Source organism: Parasteatoda tepidariorum, chromosome 4 (genome assembly GCF_043381705.1).
Source record: "Parasteatoda tepidariorum isolate YZ-2023 chromosome 4, CAS_Ptep_4.0, whole genome shotgun sequence".
NCBI lineage: Eukaryota > Metazoa > Arthropoda > Arachnida > Araneae > Theridiidae > Parasteatoda > Parasteatoda tepidariorum.
Genome location: NC_092207.1, coordinates 43,632,966 through 43,656,629, shown reverse-complemented (window position 1 = coordinate 43,656,629; position 23,664 = coordinate 43,632,966). Strand labels below are relative to the sequence as shown.

General features: G+C 29.1%; 1 protein-coding gene across 2 annotated transcripts in view; it reads left to right on the top strand.

The window, feature by feature from the left end:
* Positions 1-3,000: 3,000 nt before the first annotated feature.
* The window catches only part of LOC107452930 (uncharacterized), a 34,140-nt gene continuing 13,476 nt past the window's right edge, over positions 3,001-23,664 (top strand). Inside the window, exons 1-11 of one of the 2 annotated variants that reach the window (XM_043056104.2) lie at positions 3,001-3,255; positions 6,507-6,687; positions 12,426-12,616; positions 14,505-14,710; positions 16,720-16,877; positions 17,702-17,836; positions 17,921-18,030; positions 18,895-19,093; positions 19,236-19,391; positions 20,696-20,872; positions 22,308-22,517. In XM_043056104.2, coding sequence (XP_042912038.2) covers positions 6,531-6,687; positions 12,426-12,616; positions 14,505-14,710; positions 16,720-16,877; positions 17,702-17,836; positions 17,921-18,030; positions 18,895-19,093; positions 19,236-19,391; positions 20,696-20,872; positions 22,308-22,517 — 1,699 coding nt within the window. In that variant the 5' untranslated portion in view covers positions 3,001-3,255; positions 6,507-6,530. Of the gene's footprint in view, positions 3,256-3,574; positions 3,745-6,506; positions 6,688-12,425; positions 12,617-14,504; positions 14,711-16,719; positions 16,878-17,701; positions 17,837-17,920; positions 18,031-18,894; positions 19,094-19,235; positions 19,392-20,695; positions 20,873-22,307; positions 22,518-23,664 lie in introns of those variants that run through there. The other variant, XM_016069561.3, reaches the window with a different exon arrangement.

Here is a 23,664-nt window from a genome sequence, read left to right as displayed (position 1 = left end):
TGCGTACAATTTCGTAGGCAACTCTGCCATTCGGCGGTATATTTCCAAATTTATTCTGAGATCAGGTTATCTCTAGGATATAACAGGTGTTTGAGCTAAATTGAGATTTCACCGTACAAAATATTTTATACCAAGTAAGTAGACACGAATTTCTTATACCTTAACTGTGCATCTACGTCAGCGAAATTTAAAAATGGATGAATTTCAATTTTGCAAAAAATTGACAATGACTGGTTTTCGTACTCATCAATTTAATCAGTAAAAATTTAAAAAAAAAGCTACCAGTTATTTGTGCTTAAGCGGCTTAAAAGCGTTTGAAAAATTGAAGATTTTTTTCAATATTTATTATTGTTGTTGTTGTTGTTAATTTACGTCGCACTNGATCATCCACAGGGATGCTTCCCAGACCGTCGCCAATAGCCCATTGGGCAGCTCTAGGGCGACGTAAATGAACTACAACAACAAAAACAATCACCGTGCAAAATATTTTATACCAAGTAAGTAGACACGAATTTCTTATACCTTAACTGTGCATCTACGTCAGCAAAATTTAAAAATGCATGAATTTTGCAAAAAATTGACAATGACTGGTTTTCGTACTCATCGATTCAATTCTTGAATCAGTAAAATTTTTTAAAAAAAGCTACCAGTTATTTGTACTTAAACGGCTTAAAAGTGTTTGAAAAATTGAAGACTGTTTTTTCAATTTTTATAAATGACGCTATAGGTCACATGTAGAAGAAATGAAAATAGGATTATGACGGAAATCGAACCTACTATTTCATAAGTTTCAGATCGACAGACTGAAGAACGATATTCTATGGTCTTTAAAACTATTTGTAGAATTTGAGAAGATCACAGGTTAATGTCGCTTACGATATTTGGTTTCAATTTCCGTTTGTAATTTTTTAAATCAAAATTCTAGTAGGTTTAGTTGAAGCATATAGATTTTGTAGTGACCATGAGACAAGAAATTGTGATTTCCTTTACATCAATCCAGGTCTCTCAACTTCTCCGAATTGGAGAACTGCTGTTGCTCGCTCATTTTAATCGTATAACGAATTTAATCTCTAGTTTTTAAATTAGACACTGTTTAATATTTTGCAAATGCCAATCTCCTTCAATGACTTCAGGATGTGAACCTGTGATATTTCTGTATCTGTCCGGGGATGTGTTACTATATGAAGTTTGTCTTGCATCAATGTTGTTGCTGTTGTTGCTTTTCACGGTGTTATCAGACGTTACATTAAATCAATGTACCTTGATGCCTTAGAAATGATTTTCAGCAATTGTTTTTTCTATGTGCACTGATTGTTTTATTAAGAATAGAAGTTCTTCTGATGAACTTACGAAGCTCTATGTCATAGTCGAAGTTTTGCTCTCTCAGCTATACTGGCTTAACCAGGGGTCTTTGATTTTAGGATGATCTGCTTGCTTATTTACTTATTATTCCTTATTTTGTTTGTTTATTTACTCATTACAAAGATGACTTATAGGGCCTTGACATTTTCAAAAAAAAAGCTGTAACACAAATTCGAGAAGGATATTGCAATGACATATTCAGGGTTACGGTATGGTTCGAGCACTATACGGAGCGTTTAACGGATCGGATCAGTGGGATTGACACCGCTCGTTTAGTTGTTATTTCTGTTGTTGCAGACTAGAAGGTAGGTAGGTAGGTATTTTATTTACTTCGCACTGAAACTGAGCAACGGGCTATTTGGGAAGGTTTGTGCAACTTACCTCAGGATGATCCAAAGACATGCTTTCATAATTTGTATGGTCACTTCTTCAATTTAGACATAGATCTGAAGAGGAAGGAAATTTTCTCTAGATCCCTGGTCCCATGGTACTGCTCAGCGACCGACAATAGGACTTTCTATTCTACAGATTTTACGAGCACGTACATCGCATGTACTCTGTGGGTCTTAAAGCAGTCGAGGATTGAACCCCGGTCCTCCGGATTGGAGTCCGATTCTCTAACCCCTGGGCTACCACAGTCCATCGTTTAAGACTTGACAAGTGACTAAAATTTTAGACTGGGACTCACGCAGAAGATAAATTGTTTGGGCCTCGAAGTTACTAAAGAACTTTAGCGCTAACAAAAGAACATACAGGAACTTATACAAACTATATATAGTGATGTAAGCAAACTAAGAAATATGAATGTGAATGCAGTAGCATAAGTTCAATTTTCTTCCTTTCTTTCTTTTATTTATGTCACACCAGCGTTGCACAATGAGCTATTAGCGACGGTCTGGGATACCTCTCTGAGGATTATCCGGAGACAACATACATACGTTGCATCCCGTTTTACAGAAAGGACACATTCGCACACCACCCATACATCCACAGATCATAATTTTAACCTGATCCAGAGCACGATCAATCTTCCCCCAGAGGTATTGATTTGTTTTGGAAACTTTAAAGGCCTTGTGACTTCGACAGATTTAACGGGCACCAGTCACCATTTTGCACATGGCGGAGATCAAACTCACGACCTCTCGGAAATTGGCCCAACGTCTTACCAGCAACGCCATCTCGGGCCCACTGAAGCTTATAAAATTGATCCTTGATTATGGGCATGATCAAATATACGATTCATATATGTAAAAAGAAAAAAAAGGAAAAATTTGATGCAATAATTGTCAGTGCTGTATGTAATAATTCATGTAAGTTGTTGTTGTTGTAGGTTATTTACATCGCACTAGATCTGCACAATGGGCTATTGGCGATGGTCTGGGAAACATCCCTGAGGATGATCCGAAGACATGCCATCACAATTTTGATCCTCTGCAGAGGGGATGACACCCCCGCTTCGGTAGCCCAACGACCTGCACGCGAAGTCGGGCACTTTACGGTAGAACAGTTTAACGAGGACCAATACCGCACACCCTCGGCCCCCACGCAGGTTGATCCAAGTGGTCACCCACCCGCACACTGACCGCAGCCAGTGATGCTTGACTTCGGTAATCTGTTGGGAACCGTGTCTTAACGATCAGTCCACTGCGGGACTCATGTAAGTTGAATGGTTTACTTTTGATGTGATTTGGAAACTTTGAAAGCATGAGAAGAGTTATTAACTCATACGCGATCGTTTGGCCACTTCATTTGATCGGAATCAAAATTATCTATTGTAACGGCAGTGTAAAACGATAATAAGTTTAACAGTAATAAGCAGCCAGAAATGTGTCCAAATAACATAAAAATGCACCCACAGGAAAGATTGTGTGTTTTGCAAAAGTGATATAATGGGTTAGTACAAAACTTTTCCGACTTTTCAGTTCTATTTGTTCTTTTACGAATGTACAGACTTTCCACCTCTTGACGAACCCACTGAATATAACACAGTGAAAAAAATATTTCTCCCTGAATGCGGTTTCTCCCTGTTAGTGGTTCGTAAAAATCTTTTCAAATTTTTCAGTTTAATTCGTTCTCATATAATCTTATGAATTTTTCCACTTCTTAACAAACTTTTGGTGATTTGTAACTTCGTACTTAATTTTCCTACCATTTCTGCTAAAACACCCATGGTCAAATTGTCATTGGAAGATCAACAAAACATCTTCGAAAATTTAAGTACGTCATCAAATTATTGACAATAGGATTTGGAAATATCTACTTTTTCATAAAGCAAAGAATTTTTTACAACTCTGTTAAGATTACAAAGGCATTTTGCGAAAAAACATTGCTCATAATTCGGGAATTTGAAATATGAAAATCATTAATGAACAGTACAGAAAAGTAAGTTCAATTTTGATCATAAAAAGCCTTAGTTTTTATAATATAACAAAATATTTAGAATTTTATGAAAAATTTCTTCGTGCAAAAAAGATTCTTATCTTTTATTGTTAAATGAAATCAAAATATGGTACCATTAATTTTTATTTATTAAAGCCATTCAAAATAGAAAGAAAAAATTTCGCTACTGATTTTAAAGTTTATTGTCCGAAATTTGTGGTTCTAAAGTTTCTAATTAATTTTCAGTCAATTCTGGATTTCTCTATCAATTATTAAATTGCAAATGAAAGTATAGTAACAATAAATAACCTACTTTTAAAAAGGCAATTACAAATCTTCATGCTAAATACTGTAACATAATTCCAACTAATAACAAGGGTATCTATAAAAAAATTTTTCTTTCGTTAATTTATAGAATTGGGGAAAAAATAAGATACGGATATTTATAAATCTTGCTATTAACGATTTCTTTTTGATGTGTATAGACATTAAGAATTGTGTATAGATATTAGATGTAGTTATTAATATTTTTATGAACAAGTAGTGCTCCTTTTAAAAAATCGTCCAAATGAATATTTCATTTTATTTTCTTGTAGTTTCAAAACAACTTTGGTTGTTCGAAACAAACAAATTATCGCAATCATGCATCACCGCAATCAATAATCGCAATAACTTTTGATCTGATTTTTTTCTAATTATTAGGACCAATCTTAATGGTTCAAAATTGTAACCTCAAATATGCTAACTAATTATTAGTGTTGACTGTTGAGTTAGGGAAACAGATACAAAAACGCAATTTCTCTAAATGAATGTGTCTTTTTTTTCAAGATTTCTTCCTTTTTTAGATTTTCTGAGATGGATTTGTTTTGGATTTTTGTTTTGAATGGAGATGGTCAAGCCTTTTGGCTAGACCAGTTAAGATAATCACCATGAAAAATTACAACCTTTTTTTCAACGGAATGTGATTTTTTTTTTAATATCAAAATATGGGGAATGACTGCAATTTTTGTTCCAAAAGTGTTAAAAAAACAAATCACCCTTAATAACTTTTGATCTAACGATTGGATCTTCGCAAATTAGGACTCAATCATAAGGTTCAAGGTGGTGACTTCAAATATGCTAATTAATCACTGCAGACGATATTTTAAGTTACGAAATCAGACACAAAAATGGACTTTCTCTGAATAAACATAACTTTTTTTTTTATGGATTTCTAACTCTCAAAATGTAGGAGATCGACGCAATGTAGGAAATATAGTCCCAATAGTTTAGTCAAGAGGGCGGTTCAAAGTTTGGACCTCTCAATGCTAATTTTGCTTTTTACGTATTTCACCAAATCTCGAAAATTTCTTAAGCTAGTCTAAATTTTTTTTGCCCACAATTATAAAATTTGTTTATCCAAAGATATTTTCATGCAATAATAATAATAGTTTTAGTTATTATTATTTTATTTAATAATAGTCAAAAAAAATTTGAATTATAAGGTATATAAATTTTTGCATCATTTTAAGGAATGTAATTTTATACATCAAAATAAATAGTTGGAACGAAATTGGTTGAATGGTTCGTGAGAAATGAATTTTAAAAATACAACTTCTTTAACTCAACCTTAATTCGAAACCTTAAAAAAGGAGGTGGTTTCTGTAATTTGAAAAATATGGTGACAATACTTTTGTCTCATTCTTATTAATTTTACTTCTTTCGTTTTTAGCATAACTACGGAATTATAAGAACTATTTCAGAAATTGTTTTTTCTTTTGCACAGAATAATAACTCTTTTCAGCGATATTTCCATGTTAAATATATATCCTCTTTCAAAATAATTGCTATTTTTCTTATTTTATTTTAAATAGTGATCGAAAAGGAAAATTGGATTTTAAGGAATGAAATTTCCTACCTAAATGAAATTTATGCTATTTTGGATGAAAAAATACAATTATTTTGAACAGAATCGGTTAAATAATTTAATATTCTTGGGAATCATTCGACTGATTTTACTTAAATTTTAGATTTTGTCATCTCAAAATTATATAATTCGGAGAAATTTTTTTTTATTCGCTAAAATAATCCAAATATACAATGAAACATGCAAAAAGTAAAATTAACATTTAGAAGATCAAGCTTTCGACCTTTCTCTTGACTATATATTTGTATATTTAGATACTTGGAAATATTGTGGCAGTAATAGTTTCCAAATACGTATGCTTATTCACAGCAAGTACGTTTTTGCGTCTAATTTCTTAACATAAAATATTTTCTGGGCAAATCAATAGGTATATTTAAAATTAATCACTAATTATGATTGCACAAAAAAAAAGCATTTCCGCTACAGCCTATTATGGGGGATATAATGGATGGTGGATGTTATAGCTCCGAAATTTCGTGATCAACAATATGATTGTGGTTATGTAGCAAGCATTGTGCACCGGCCACTTTTAATTCTCAAAATAGCTGGTAACCCATTTATCTGTAGCTGGGTGAGTTTCAAGCCACGTCTGAGGATCGAAACCCCAGTTCTAAAAATGCTTCTAGGTTGCTTAAGATCCGATCATTAAATCAAAAGCTATAACGACGTTTCATTTTTACTCTTCGCTCTGTACAATAAATTTTAATAGGTGTTATTTCACAGTTACATTTAAAAGAAGTTCATTATTTAAAGATTTTGCTAATTAAGTTTTCCTATTTCCTAAAACGTCTTTTTTCACAAAAAAGTGGCATAATCACTGTCAAGCCATAGAATAAAAATGTTTTTCTTTTATTTTTAGATTTACTTCTCTCTAGGATTGCTCATGATGATTGTTTTAAGAGTTACATCAGAGGCCATATTTAACCAACGTACAAACAAATACATGGATAGTAAAAACAGAGATTTCTCCTTAAAAGTACAGAAAATAATGGAAAACTCACAAATCCGGCCAGTAAGAGAGGTTAAAAAACAATATGAAAGTAAGTTTTAGAATTTAAAATTGTCTAAAAAATTTTATTTTCATAAATTTTTTAGGGTTTAAAGTGAACTTAATGATGATAATATAAAATAAGATAATTAAACCACTATCGTCTAGCCGACCAAAAAAATAGATATTGTGTTGTAACTACCACTGCGATTATTAAACATCAATTCACTGGTATAAGACATGCTAACTTGATTCAATCACGAGGTACCTTTTGATAGATGAAGGTTGGCATCGTCGATAGCTCCTCCCCCCACATTGGTGACCCGGACGTGATATGATCACGCCTATCTCGACAGTAAAGCCCACTTCGATCTGGTAACGCCTACTTCGATGGATGGTCCACATTGAACAGTTGACTTGCTACTTGTGACTGCGACATTATCCACCTCCTCACGCTGTTGCTGCTCAGTCTCGTCTCGATCATACACAACGCCAGCCTGCACACACTCGGCTGCTAAAGGCAACACAGGAGCGACTACGACCGTGAAGTTAATACACCTCTCACATTCAGCACTTAAAAACTCGGTGACCCTAATCCAGCTCTCGCGGTCCTTCACAAGCACAGCAACTAGTGGTACTTTTTGATAGATGAAGTTTGGCAACGTCGATAACTCCTCCCTCCACAATACCAACATCAACATGGAATATTTGCTATCTTAAAAATAAGATCTTCGAATCTAATTGATACTAATAAAAATGACTTACAAATGCGTAATTAACTTTTTTCCTTCGGGAGCTGACATTAAAATTTAATAAAAAAAATATATTTTTTGTAAATACAGATTTTTATTCATTTGATGTATTGAATTTTGGCGCCTTTGGATGATTAAAAATTGACAGCTTTTAGAAAGCTTTAGTTTGAATTCAGAATTCTTAAATATGCATATTTTTTCATATTTCTGTTTTAAATCAGGGGTTCCCAACCTTTTTGTACCTAAGAGCAAATACCAGAATATCGGTCGAATGGCGGGCACCATTAATTTTTTTAAGATAAATTTATAGTTGATAGACGTAGGTAATAATACACACTACATATAATGCTCAAAAAATTTTATTTTAAAAATTAATTTAACTTAGGAATTTAATTAGTATTAATATTCTTGTGTAAAATAAATGATTACTAAATTGCTTTTTCAAACCATACGAAGCATAAAAATTATTTATAAAGTATATAAAATACAGTCAATGTGGTCTTTAGCATTGCATTTCACTGGCCAGCTCTTCATAATTGGGAGAATATGGTGAAATTCCTGCTCGCAAGCAATCGTCAAGGTGTTCATCTGTAAGTCGGGATCTATATTTTGATTTTATGATATTTATTGTCGAAAGCAGTGATTCACACAAGTATGTGGAACCAAAAAGCGACTTTATTTTATATGCTGCTCTTTTTAAGAATGAAATTCATTTCTGACAACTATATTCCAGAATTTCTCATCTGATATAATAGTTTTGAGGATAATGTCATTCTGAAGATCCAAAATTTCTATCTCCACTTCTCGCCTTACTTGAAGAAATTCTGAAATGTGTATTGCTATTACGGTTACGTTTATTTGGTTGGTAAAAGGATTTACAAAATATATGATCAAATATCTTGATGATATTAAACTGTTGAAAGCGCTTTTCAAATTGATCATGTATGGAAAATGCACAAGAGACTTCATTTTCAAATGTGATATCCACAAAACTAGCTTAGCTCTGAACGAGTTTATAGCCCCTATCATTCTTGCTATATGTTTGTCTATTCCCTGCAGCTCCAAGTTTTAATTATTTAATTTTTCCGTTAGGTCCGTTATGAAAGACAAATCTGTTAGCCAAAGAGGATCTCTTAGATCTAAAAATTTTTGATTTTTGGATGCAAGATAATTTTTTATTTCTTCAGATAAATCTAGAAATCTATCAAGAACTTTACCTTTACTGAGCTAGCGTACTTATGTATGTATTTGCATAGCATTTTATGGGGAAATGGAAAACTGAAATATTTTATCGTTGGGCACAAGCAGCGGGCGCACCTAGACCGATCGACGGGCGCCATGGTGCCCGCGGGCATAGGGTTGGGGACCCCTGAATTTAAATTATTAGTACATTGTTTCCTAATGTTTTGAAAAACGCCAAATTATTTTGTTGATTTTTCCTTCAAGTGAAATATTTAATTTCTGTTTCTTTTTTTCCCCACTCAGCATGCGTACTTTTTATTAATCACTTAAACTCAAGATAACTTTTTTCAAAAAAATGCTGTTTTAGGAAATTAATAGTAAAAAAATACCTGCGAGGCCATGAATTTTAGGCCATAATTTTATGAATCGATTTTAAGACGAAATGATTATCGCCAGAAAATTTTCATCGCTTTTTGATTCAAATAATAATAATTTATTATTATTTTTTAAGTCTATGACCCATTAGAGGCACTGAAGTAGTTTTAATGACATGTTTATAACTAAATAAAACAAATAAATAAATTTAAAAAAAATAAAGTTTTTAAAACTATTTTAGATAGCGTTCCTAAGCATGTTGTGGAAAGGAGAATTGTAAATTATAATAAGAAAAACTGATTTTTAATTTGGATAACTAAATTTTCTTTCAAGCAAAACCGCCTAATAAGAAGGAAAGGTATTTTAAAGCTCAGCTGTTGAGACAGCATTTTTTTTATTTTTTTTAAATGTAAGTAAGATAGTTGATTTTTTTAACAAACTGGAAGGTCATGGCACGGAATTGATCAAGACGGCCTTGGCCTGTCATAGGCTGTTGTGCCCAAGAAGAAGAAGAAATTGATAATCACTAAACATTTGATCCTTTTTCTCTTTCTGACTTATTGTAGCTTTTAAGAAACAAAATTTGATGATCCCGTTATTTAAGTTCCCGTGGTGTGAGCAGGATTTATTTTTAAATAACATGGCAAAGCTTCTTTGCACACTTTATACTAAACATACATTTTTATTTAGGAATTATGTATTGATAAATTATTATTTTTTATTCACAATTTCTTTTTAAACATTTCATTTAATATTTTGTTACCAAAAATTATTTTATTTATAATAGGGCTGTAGTGGCCTTTCGGAGAATTTATCTTTTTTAAATAAATCCTCTTTCCCACCATCGTCAATTTTTACATAAAATTCAGCTCTATTTTATCATTAGAATCCAACCCTAGAATAGGGTTTTTACCTCTGCCCTAGAATATAGAACGAAGCAAATATTTCTTCCCTCCTATTTGCATTTGAGAGAATGAGATAATTTTTTATCACCTTAAAAAGAATAATTTCCTTAGTAATACTTTTGAAAATATATAGTAGGTGTTATAGTGACAAAAGGAGTTTGAGAAATATTATTTTGGGTAGCAGTATTTNGCAATAAAAAAAAGATTGCAACTTTAAAATTTGAACTCTCATTAAAAAAATGAGCTTAGATAAGCTTTGCGTATATTCTTCGTCCAAAATATGCTTTTTTAAGGGGTCTAGTATATCATTATTTTATCAAGTTTTGATTATTTCATCAAGAAGGCAATTATTGTATATAACTTTTTTAACATCTAATCTTAAATCTTATCTAAAATTTAACTTGTGAATCTGAATTAATTTATTACAGAAGTTTAACATAAGTACAGATACAGACATTATTTAAATGTAATCATTTTAGTGAAATATTGCAAAGAACTGTTATAATTTAATTTTTTACAGTTAAAATTTGACGAGAAAAGAGATCCTCTCATGTACGGCGCGCGTGATAAAAGTCAGAAAAATCATGTTAATGATTTGAAATAACTTTTAATAGGTAGTCAAATATGCTCTTTTTAAAACTATACTAGTTCAAAATAATTATAAAATATTTTTTAAAAATAAAACGTAATTTTTTGAATTTTAATACGAAAAATTATTTTGTCAAAATATTTACCAATATTCAAATTTAGTTTTAACAGGTTTAAAAGTAATTGAGTTAGTATCTTGAGGGAGGGATAAAAAATTGTATTTAAGAAATTGAATAAGACTTGAAGAAAAATCTTTTGAATTTTAAACATGAGTTTGCAGACAATTCCAATTTCGAAAACGCGACGCTGTTTTCTGTATTTTTGTTTTAATGTTGGAAGTTTTTTTAGTATTATCTTATATTTGGTGTCGAATTTTCCAAAATGAGACAGGTTTTAAAAAAAAAATTTCTTTCAAAAAACGCAAACCCTCTGGACCCCTAACGAATTTTACCACCATGGTGTGAGAAAGAGAAAGTAGTAAAGAAAAGTTAAGTGAATTAATATAGAAAAGAACATATATTGTGTCGATTATTTATTCTTAGGAAAAAAACATTAACATAACAAAACATCATTATATGTGGCATTGGCAAGAATGACAAGAAATTGTTGTCTACGCTTATGATTGCTTAATTGATTTACTACCTCGTGAACTATTTTAACCAATTAGAACTGCGATGACGGCTTCCGTAATGTTCAACATTCTATTCACAATAAATAGAATGAACTGTTAAAAGTTACAAATAAGATCAAATATGTAATTTACGTACATGAAATTGAAAATCCGATTGAACTTTGCGCTATACTGCGCAATAACTTTTTGGTTACTTGTTTTGATTTCCATTTCCTTTTGATGTAAACATTTATCCCTGTGCTTCCTTTGGTACTGATAATGATTTTATTCCTTATATTAATTTGTTGATACCATGATTTGATTAACTTTTTTTTTTCTATTCGGGAGAATTCACGGGTAAATGTAAAGATAGACTGAAGTGCTTGGAATTATCATATTACTTTTATTATTTTCTTTTTATAATCGAAATGTGAACAAGTTTATATTTAATAAGCAACGGGTCCTATTAATGATTTCATGACATGCTAATCTCCACTTCATGAGTTTATTAATAAATAAATAATGAACTGAAAATACATAAATAAAAATTTACTTCTCATAGAATTCGAAATGTATCAGCAAATACGTAGTTGTGCTTGTAGTTGCATATTCATTCATAATATGTAAATTTTTACGAACGAATTTCGTTAGCTTTAATTTACTTTGATTAAAAATGTTTTTTTTTTATGCTATTTCAGAAAAAAAAACTCTCTTATGATTTCTTGAACTTATTTTTTTCAAAAGTTTTTTTTTCTTCCTTTAAATACTATCTTTAATATCTTTGAATTTTCTTCAATTTTTTTTATTGAAAAAAAAATGTATAGTCTAAGAGTGCGGGCGTAATTTTTTTTTGTATGAAATTTAAAAAAAATTGCTGTAATTGTTGTTGTTGTTTGATATTTAAAAAAAATTGTTGTCTAATGTTGTCTTAATTAGATTTAAGTTTTTGAATTTTGGCTTAAAAGAGAAAAGTAGAAGCATTCTAAACTAGTTTATGGAATATAAATTTTTCTGGTACATTAATAGTTCTAATAATAATTTTTGTGTTTAAGTTTAATTCGAAGAATATATTTTAATAAATAATGTGTTATAGCTGGATTATTTTGAGTGAATACATTTTTAAGATTGGTGTTCCAAGCTCAAGGAAATTTAACAATTTTATAAAATTTTATCTAACTTTTTTATTTTACTTAATTTTTAAAAAATGTTTTAAAAAAATTGATAAATGTCTATGTTTTTTGGCGATTTTTCACTTGCACCTAACCTATAAGTAACATGTATACTTTGTAATTTGTATTTATAGTTTTTATTTACTGACTAAAAAAATTATATTGTATCAAATGTATTGTTTTTCTTTAAAATAAAATTTCTTTTGTAGACTCTGATGTTTATCACAACAAGGGTTCTTTATTAACATCTCCAGCTGTTGCTGTGTGGTTTTTTCTGGAAATCGATGGCTTTGATTACCTATTTGCTGGTACAAAAGATGGTTACATCTGGCTGTATGACAATTCCAGTCTCATTCCATTATTGCAATTTCCAAGAGAGGAACCACTATATGATCTTAAGGTGATTTTATTTTGCAAGTGTTTCACTTTTATTTTTCTATTTTATGTTATTTTGGTTTGTAATCGATAGGAGTAACGTAGAGAGCAAATTTTAAAATTACATTATAAAAATGTTATGTTATAGCAAAAAGGAGAAATAGGATCAAGGTACACCACTGGTAAGTGTACCTTGGTCCTTGAGATGGTGAACCTTGCACCCACTTGAAAATCAATTTTATCCCTCATTCAACAAAAATGACATATCTGCTGCCTCTGGATCAGTTTTGGGATCAAGTACATACTTAGCAACCACATAAGTTGCAGGATCCTGCCTTCTGAATTTTTGAGAATTAGGATCCCTTTTGAGATATTTAACTTTTAACTCCTTTTTTGGCATCTTAAATATGGAATAGAATCATCATATCTCTTATATATTTCTCTATCACCTATAAATTCTAGCTGTATTAGCATATAAGGGGCATTATTTAAAGTGAGTTTGCTAGGTAACTAAATCCTGTTAACCCACCAGCTCTTTTCATGTTTTTACAAATATTTTTATCTTAACATTCATTAATATTTTGCTAATTCTCTCTAATATAAAATTAAGATAATTAATCTTGCTGCGTGAATTACAGGATCTTTATTTTACTTTTCTACACTTTCTGATTAATTTTTGATCTTTATTTTAAGATTGCCTTTTTGTTTTATTTTCTACTTTGTGGTTTCCCATATAAATATATAAATTAATTTCTAGTAAGGTAATCGTGAACTTTGAACTCATCCATAGTACACAACTTTCAGTAGGTTCAAGGTACACCACATGATCATCTACTCAAAAAATTCTGATAACATGGAGCTCAAACCTAACTCGCTATAAGCAGTACTATTATCACTCAAACAATAGTAAATTTTATGTTATTTACTCACAGCATAACAGACTTTATAGATTATAAAGTATTACCCAGGAAAGCATGATGAAAACTGACTCTTGATCGGTGAAACTGATCTTTAATTAATATAATTTTAATACAACAGTTCTTCAAAAACTAAGTTGGATACACTGAAAGTCCTGGGGGCAAGTACTCAAACAACACATGCTATGTTACCACATCACTAATAATGAAGCACACCTAAGTCCAAGGTACACCACCTTCCCCTACTGACAAGCCACAGTTTAAATATGTAAAGAAGTTAATTTTTTGTGAGAATACTTTGATTTCTAAGTAAACAACAAGTTGTTTTTAGGTATTACTTCATTATTTAGCTGAAACTTATAGAATATCTATCTGAAAACAATACTAAAAATATTTGTTCTAATAATGCTGTTCTTGGAAAAAGTGTGACTTAGTGTCCTATAGTTTTGTATTTATATTATGATCTGTTGAAACTTATTACTCAGATTACATGCAATATATGTATATATATTTTAATTTGTTATGTTAAGTGATTCAACTCTAAGTATTTTCTTTGAATGATGCATTATTATATTATGTTTAAGAGTATAAATATAGTGTTCTGCATAGTTACTGTCAGATAAAGAAGTAATGTTTTTATGTGGCTGAAATACAAAAATAGATAAAAAAAGGAAAGCAAATTCTAAAATATATTTTTAAAATTTTCTGGCCTTATTTGTATGGTTATAAGTTTGTTGCAGGAAAAAAGGTTCAGAATTTACAGAAGATTCACGAATCTAGTTGGTCTATTGCCTGGGACAGGAGTTGGTGAAAAGAGAAATTTGAGTCTTTAAGTTTTTAAGTGGACTCAGAGGATAAGTTAGTAAGAATGTTTAAAAATGAAAGAACGAATCATTGAAAAATATATATCTTTGAATGATGTTTAATATTTTTCATGCATATACACTTTTCTTTTAAAGCACAAACTTTATATTGAAAGTAATTTTTGTTTTTTAGGGTTTTAACTATGGGAATAGTTTATGGCTCATTGGTTTTCATCAAAGTGACCAGAAAAGTTATGTTCAATTATACCAGTATGATTTTTCCAACTTAGAAGCAAGACAAAAAATTTTAATTCATCAAATTTCATTAATAGACATAACTCAGTTTGAAAATTCTTTGTTTCTCATTATTGCATCTGATGTTTCAACTCCTGTGTTACAGTAAGTGTAATTAAAGAATTTAGGTTTAAAATAGCATATATTTTTGCCTTATTACCTGAATGTGTATTAAGTTTAGTTTAAAAGTGGGGTTATAGTTGGATATGTAATAAGCTTTGTTCTAATTTGGTGTGCAATAACCTACATTACAGCTCACTTTTCAGAAAGTTATTTCTGGTTTCAAAGAGTGCTAACTTTTTATTTATTTATTAATTTTTTTAGAATCAGCTGTTTAGTTAGAAAAATTGAAGCTTTTTGTTTCTTTGTATACCCAATTACATAGTTTTTATTTTTTTGACACTTTTACATTTAAAGCAACTAGATCCCACTAGAAATAAACCATATAATTTTGAAATAGTTTTACTAATACTCTTTTTTGTTATTGGTATCTGTTTCTCAAGCGTTAGCTTTTAGGAACTAATACCAAGTGTTTTGAGATTTGTGTTATGTATATATAATAATAAAGAACATTCAGATTTATGAATTAATCTTTCACAGTGTTAATATTTATTAATCGATTATAAAATGTGAATAATTTTTTTAGTATGTTATTTAATTTATCGCACATAAGTTTTCTAACTTGAATATGTTATAATAACAAAAACTGTTGCATTTATAAAAACTAAGATTATAATTTCCAATGTTTCTGAATATTCTGGCTTATTATGTTCTATTCAAAGTCAAACCGAGTATGAAAACTTTAGGTGATAGAGTCTTAAAGCATTTGAACTTTTTGCAGCTATTTTTTAATTATTTTTCTTCTTAAAGGGGTCAAAGAGCAAAATTAGTGGGATCTAATTATTTTTCTTCTTAAAGGGGTATAAAGCTAACATAATAAAATATAATGCAACATGTAAAAGCACAAATATTGATGTTTAACCTGATATATGTTTATTGTATTGCAACATAAGAATACACATTGGTATTTTGTTTCTTCTTAACAATTTAATGCTATTATATTGTTTATGGAACTACAATGGTTCAGTGATTAAAGCTATTTAGCTGTCATTTTAAAGGACTGGGGTTCATTAATCAATTGCGATTTGAAGTCAATCCAGTTTCAGTTTGACGGTTACCAGCCTGTGTCAGTTACGAAAAAGCAGCTTGCGGCAATACTGGCCACATAGCCTCAACTATGTAGTTAGTCACAAAATTATGAAGTTTTTACTCCTCTCTCCATTACCTCTCTGGCCATGAATGGGTTACATGGGTTGTTGCGGGAATGCTTTATGTATTCTTATATTGTTTATGACAATTATTGCATATGATCATTATGCTAGGGATATTCTATTATGACTTCTTTCACATACAATTAATGATTAAATTAGTAGAAGGCTTTTATATTATGCTTTTATTAATCATATTATGCTTTTGTTAGTCATATTAATCATAATTATGCCTTTATTAACCGTTGTTGTTACTAATCTCCAAAGGTCTGACGGCATCAGACCAGATCCATAAATTCGTTGATGAGTAAAAAGTCGGAAACAAGAAGAGAAGTGTAAATTTCTTCTCGAAGAAGTCCTAAGCAGCTTAAAATATGTTCAGCTGAAGCCTGATGTTGGTGGCATTTTGGGCAAAGAGGGTAGGATCTTATACCCTGAGAACAAGTAAGACATTTTAGATGTCCACTGGCAAGGCGTGAAAGGCAAGTATTTGTTATTCTGTCGCATGAAAGAATCAACGACCGTCCTGGCTTACTAGCCCTATACCAATCATGAGTGGGAGGCACCGGCCAAATCCTCCCATTCAAGTTTTTCATCTGAGAAAAAGTTCTAGGTAGGTAAGTTCATCAGATGCAGAAGTTGGCAGGCTGCAACCATCCTTTACTAGACAGTCTGCCTTCTTGTTACCAAATAGGTTCACATGGGACGGGATCCACTGGGAATGGGATCCACTGGAAATCAGTTATTAATCATATTACAATTTATTTCAATATTAATTGTTATATTTTAAAATCATTCCTTATCTCATTTTAAATTAACAAAATAAAGAAATATTTTTTATTCTAGATTATTTAAATGGAATGGAACTCAGTTTGATTATGTTAGGTCATCGCCGTTACAAGGGAAGCCTAAAAGTTTATCTACGTGGCTGACTGAGAAATATCTGAATGTGGCTGTTAGCTACACTGTGAGAAGCTTAACAGATATTCCAAAATTTACTTTATGTAAGTATTTATTTGTTTGTATATTCATTTGTTGCTAACTCGCAGTAGTAACAAATGAATGTATTAACTGTTGTGGTTATTTGGAATTTTTTGAACACAAAATTAAAAACATTTTCTTAAAAACATTGAACATTTTATTTAGCTTTCTTGTAATACCTACAGCAATAATACCTGTACTTCTTTTAATACCATAAGTAACAATACCATAAGCAGCAATACCAACCTATGAGATATTTACCTCTGAATATAGTGTTATTTTTATACTATAATAACTATTGATATATTGTTATATCATATCTTATTTCGTTCCATCATTTTAAAAACTTTTTATCAAAAATTTATAGGCATTTTTAAGTTTTTAGAAATATTTAAACTTAGTAATATTTCTCATAACTAAAATTAAATATTTCTCATTTAATTGTTTAGCAGCAAATTAAAGGATTTTTGGCTTGTTTTTCATTTATGATTTTGTAGTGGCTGTGATTCAGGAAAAAAAGACATTTTTTCAACACAAGCTAAGAAATATTTATATTATACAAAACAATGAACATTTTAATTGAGATTTTTTCAAACTTTTTAATGTTATTGAACTTGCAATTAACTTTATTTTATCATAATTTTTTATCGGACCTACTACAAATAGTTAAAGTTAAATTTTATATTAATTGTAGTTTTCTTTCTGAGAAATAAAAAGCACTAGTATTTTATACTATACCTTATAAATTTGTTGCTCCATATTTTAATTTTTTTTTATCAAAATGATATTTAAACATTTGTTTCAAGTCTTTGGTTATAATTGAAATATTTCTCTTTTCTTTGCTTAGCAACTAATTCAAGAAATGTTATAACTGTTCAAATATTTGAGTTAAATTGCATAATTATGAAGTATTATAAAACTGAAGAAGATCATTATGTAGTTTGTGGCTATGAAAACAACTTTATTCAGTATTGGTGGAATGGTAAGTATTCGGAAATAAATTAGATTCTGTATAAAATCCTTTTTTTCTATCTTTTAATTCAGATTACAATTTTGTATTTTTAAGGTATGAAGTTTGTGGAGCACAGAAATATTTCTTCAGATACTGGAAATATAGTTGATATAGCTGTTTTAGTTTACCCTAATAATACTTTATACATAACTGTTGCTAAAAAAGTTAGTAGGTATTTACATTTTATTTCTCACAATATTTCTTCTATATTGGGATTAGTTCTCAAAGATGTTAAAAAATTTCTGGTGTTTTGGATGCATATCAGTTAATCTTAAATGATGTTTTTGATTTTACTATGTTCGTAACAGAAAATATTAATCGCTGACATATGTCGATCAAAACTTATGTATTATGGGGACAAATTGTGTAAATTTGGAAAATTGTTTGATTGTACAAATTTCTAAAAATCAATATAATTTGGATAACTTGCAATTTAAATAAGTTTTGATCTTAAGCTCAGAAATAATTTCTCAATTTAAATTATTTTTTTTTTAATATAAGTCTTTGTTTCCCACTGTTAAAATCTCATGGTTTCTCGCTTTTGCACACATCCACCATGTTGGTCAACTATGAGGGGATTGAATTCTACTATAAGTAATGTATAATGTCACTTAAGCTATCATAGATCCAAAGTGTTTTACCGCACTGCATTCTGTACTAGTTTTAATGTTTAAGCTCAAGCTTTGTGTCAAGTGCTCAAGCTTTGAAAGAAAATGTAAGCCAATATTAACTCACTAACATGGTGAATTAAATTTTTTTATTTGATTTATTTTTTGCTTTATTGTTTCTGCAAACATTTAATTTTGATAAAAATAAATTACATAAAATATATTTCTAAAATAGTAATTAATTATAATCGTGAGCTGAATGAAAATTACATTTTTTCATCTTATTTTGCTTTATTTATTATGCTATTTGAAATTCTTTTTCTGTTGTTGCCACACATGTTAATTATGCATGAACTTAATTCAATTTATTACATTATGTCGTTAAAATATTATCATTTAGTTTTGTTTTCCTTTGTGTAGAATATCTTAGAGTTCTATATGCAGACAAAGTCAGTTCCTCTGACACGACTAGACGTGATTAAACTTCCAGCTTCAAAAACAATCAAAAGTATTCAACTTTGTCGAAAACAACAAGAATTTTATTTGCTGCCTGTTTTTCAAGATTATATGAAACCTTTAATTTACCCAATTGATTTTGACATATACAGCTTGAAAATTGGTATGTGTGTGCATTTTTATATTTTTATCACTTGCCTGCTTTTTAAAACTATTTTCTTGCTTGAAACTAATGTAATCCAGAGTATAATTATTTATTAGTGGAAATCATGATTAAAATAAAGATTATTTTTAATTCTTTGTAGCATCCTTAATCAATGCTCCAATTTTAAAGAAATGCATTTCAAATATGGAGTTGAGAATCCAGATCATGAATGAAAAGCTTAATGAAGTTCAAGATAATTTGACTTTTGCATGGATGAAAACAGATTACATTAGTTTGCTTACTGTTAATGTTAAAGGTATGTTTAATAATTTATTTATGTATTAATAAAAGTTATAAGAAAAAATGTAAAATGATCATAATAATTGTAGTCAAAATTAATATTTTCTTTTTTTACAGCAAGATTTTGCATTTATACAACAATTTGTTACCTTGTGGAATTATTTTAGTTTAATTTTAAATTGAATTTTGTATGTTCCATAGATAAAATACAAGACTCAATAATAAAGAATAATTTTTAAGTGTTTATGCCTGCATTTTTTTGACAATTTATTTAAAAAAGTATGTATCTTAAATACATCATTTCTTATAAGCAAAAATGACTAGAAAAAACACTGAATTAAGTATGTAGAAAGGATGTATTCAAGAAATTTAGATAATGTTATATTGTTTTAGTTTGGAATTAATTTATGATAAATTTAAATAGATGAAAATGCTGGGTGTATTTCTTATGCTATTTGTCACTGAAATTTGTCATTATTTGCGAGTTTGCTTGTTTATAAAATATATTTTTTATTAAAAATATTATCTATGTAAAAAATTTAAGATTTTTTTCTTTAGTCTTTGAATTAACCTGTGTAATTTTCAAAAATTATTGTAGAATGGTTAGCTTTAAATTTATTTACTCTTAGCATTTATCATTGCTGCTTCATGTAAGTCAACAGAGTATATCTATTTTTTTAAGTACTTCATATTAAATTATTCATATATTTCTACTATACTTCAAATGCATTTCTGACTTTTTTAATTAAGATTTTATTTGAGTCTAGCTATGTATAAATTGTGAGTCCATTGCTAATCTGATCAAATTATTTGCGAAATACATTATAATTGGTGCAAAGAGCTATTCATTTATACTTTGTTTTCAAATGAAAATTTAAACAATGAAAAAAAGTAAAACATTGGAATATTTAATTTAATTTTGACTTTTTGCATAGTAAAGTATTTTCAATTCGACCTTGTTTCTCTTTTTATTTTATTTTCATAAAATTATTGAATAGAAGAAATTTGTATGCATTCCACTCCAAAAAATTGATGTCATTAGTGCATTTTTCTTTATTCTGCCATTGATGCTGATTGTTTTTTATATCTTTTTAAGGACTAAAAATTTTCTACTTTTTGTGTTTATATTTATGATTGAATTATTTTGTTTCTATTATCCCTAAAAAAGGAATTGTTTTTATTATAACTTATTAGAACTTAGCTCTATTTCTAAATCTATGTTTGATTTTTATGTTATGAGTTATAATTGATTCATTATAATGTATTATGAACTTAATTTGAGAATTAATTTATTAATTTAGATATTTCTTTTACTTTCAGGATCAATATTTTCAAAAGCAAAAGTTGATATAGAGGAAATATCTTTCTCAAATAAATCTGATATTCCTAAACTTTTACCGACTATAGACTTCTATAAGAACTTAACCGATAAAGTGTCAGTATTAAAATCACTTTTGGAAAAAGTAGTTATGAAGAGAAAGACACAAACAATACATGGTATACATTTCAAAATAAAATTTTTCTCACATTTTCGAATTTCTTCTGATTTAAATACAGTATCATGCTTAAAAATGGTACAATTTAAATTTCTGCTGATAATTATAAATTTAATATACTGAAATAGTAAGAAATTGGAAAAAAATGATAGTTTGCTTCCAATGCTACAGAATAAGAGTCTGATTTCTTCAATATTCATAGTTAAAAAAAGGTTCTTAAAAATAAGTTCTTAGTCATGAAACTTTTTTTACCTACATTGTATACTTAACTTCTTATTTGCTTGACTTTATTTTACCAATATTTATTAGCCAAAAATTGTCATGGCATATAATTTTTTTTAAAAATTTGCGAGTATAAAATTGTAAAATGAACCTGAAAAAAAAAAAAAAAAAAAACTGTTCCTTTCCAAATTTTTATTTTATTTAAGTAATGTGAAACATATCAAGACATATATTTGGTTAAAATTTGGTTTTAAAAATTTTTTAAATTGTGCAGAATTTGCAGTATTTAAAAATTTATTTCATGTAAAAAGTATAACCTATTTTAACTTCAGAAAACACAGCCTTAAAACATAAGTGATATTATATTGGTTGAACAATAATAATTCTTAAAATATTGAATTTAGTATTAATTGTATTAATTGAATGATCATTAATTCTCAAAACAAATATTTCTATTTCATAGTTTTTAGCTTTTTTTTATTCTTCATTGTAACAGTACATAATTGTTCTAGTCTACGCCCTTTGATAGCTAAGAAACAATGTGAGAAATACAAATTAAAATGTTGGTAGCAGACAGTTGTTTTTATACTATGAACAATTATCATTGCAAGTAAAAAATAACATTTTCTTTTTCCTGATATGCTTTAAAATATATATTTAATTATTGTAAGTATATTATGTGGTCAAAAGATAAATTTAGTGTTTGTTCATTAGAAAATTTTCATTCAAAAGTAAATTGAGTTAGTCACTTAAGTTTGTTAATATTTGCTTCTCAGAAGGTTTATTTCTAGTTAAAAATTAATTTCTTGACTTCAAAGTGCTCTAATAGTTTTATTTTCATTTGTTGTTTAGTTTTTATTGTTATATTTGGCCTTTATCTAATTTATATTTCGGGCAGATTCTGGCTCTAAGTAATCCCATGTATCTCAGGTTTGGGTGGGTTTGGATGGATTAAAATTCTTCAAGCTCAGAGTTTGCTCCGAAATTGAACCCCAACTCATCTCTATCACATATGTCTCTTCTACCATTAAACTCTACATTCAATTTAATCTAGTCTCTAGTTTTGTGGAAACTTAAATTAATCTTTCTAGATGAGACTTTTGATGTTATTCATAGTGTGTTTGATATGATTTTTTGATATTTTTTTAGTTTGGATTTTTCTTTTTCTGTGTGGCAATCAAGTATTCTCATTGATGAAATTTATTTGTTTCTAGGTAATATTCATTTTTCTAATACTGTTAGAGGAATGCAAATAAATATTTCAAATTTGGAATCACATGCTAACTTGAATGGAGTAAATACTGTTGATTTAAATTCTACTATTAAGATAACTGGTTCCCATGTGTTTTTGTCTGAAGTGCTTATTTCCAGTGGTTTATTTACAACAGTGAATACTCATACTTTGAATAGTGTTCCGATTTCTGGTTAGTAATATTTTATAATTCTCATTTATTATCTATTTAAATTGCGAAAATCTTTCTTTTATTGCTTGTTTTATTTCTAAGTATTCCTCAAATCTTAATCAAAGTATTTGTTGTGATTTTTTTTTATGGTTTTGTAATTTACACATTACACTTATATTAATATTACTTATTGAAGAGTTTCTAAATTTATTCAATTAAGACATTTTCTTTTTTAAAAAGTTAAACGTTATTGACAATTATATGTATTAAATCACATTATTTTCAAAAGTTAGTATCTAAATTTTTTAAGACTTGAGTATTCAAAAAGAGGATATTGTATACTTTGTGCTACAGTAACTAAAGCAAAAAGCGTGAATAAAGAACAAATAAAGTATAGAAATGGACTTATTATAGTTTCAGTTCTCTAATTGAAAACCTTTATCAGTGTCTAAACACCAAATGGCAGTAAAAAAGAAATAAACACATGCAAAAGGATTTAACCCATAGGGGCAGAGAAACAATTTTGAACAAGGTAATGAAAAAAATGAAAATGAACTGGTATGATGGGGCTTAGTGAAATCCCAGGGCACAATAGATATAATTTAAATAGATTTCCAAGCATTGAGAAAAGGTGGGATACTAGAAACATCATTAGAATGAAATGATTCTTAGATCAAGAGCAGTGATGACTAATTTTAGCAGGAAAAAAAAATCAATCCTTTGATTAGAATTCCAACTATGTAGGGTGATGAAATAGTGTTTAATATCCTGATTTTGAACAAATCTGGAATGTTATTTTAGTCGAAATATAAAAATATATTTAGTTTGTCCTATCTACACAAGACCACACTGACAAGAAATCAGTTGAGCTCTTTGTTTTATTTAATTGCGACCATAATAGACTTATCCTACAACTGAAGAGGGACCTCGAGTTGCTGTGTGAAACAGAATTTTTGCCTTCTTGCCCTACTGAGACTCAAGATTTTAGAGAGTGTCTTGACTTTCCCCAGAATGTCTTTAAGAAGGTCGCAGATTCAGATGTCCTAAAAGCTCTCACTTTCAAGGCCATAAACCCTTTTTATCTACAGCCAGATTGACTGAGAGTTTACACTGATGGTCCCTGGTTGCTAAAGAAACCCAACATTGAAACAGGTGCACTGTACCCTTT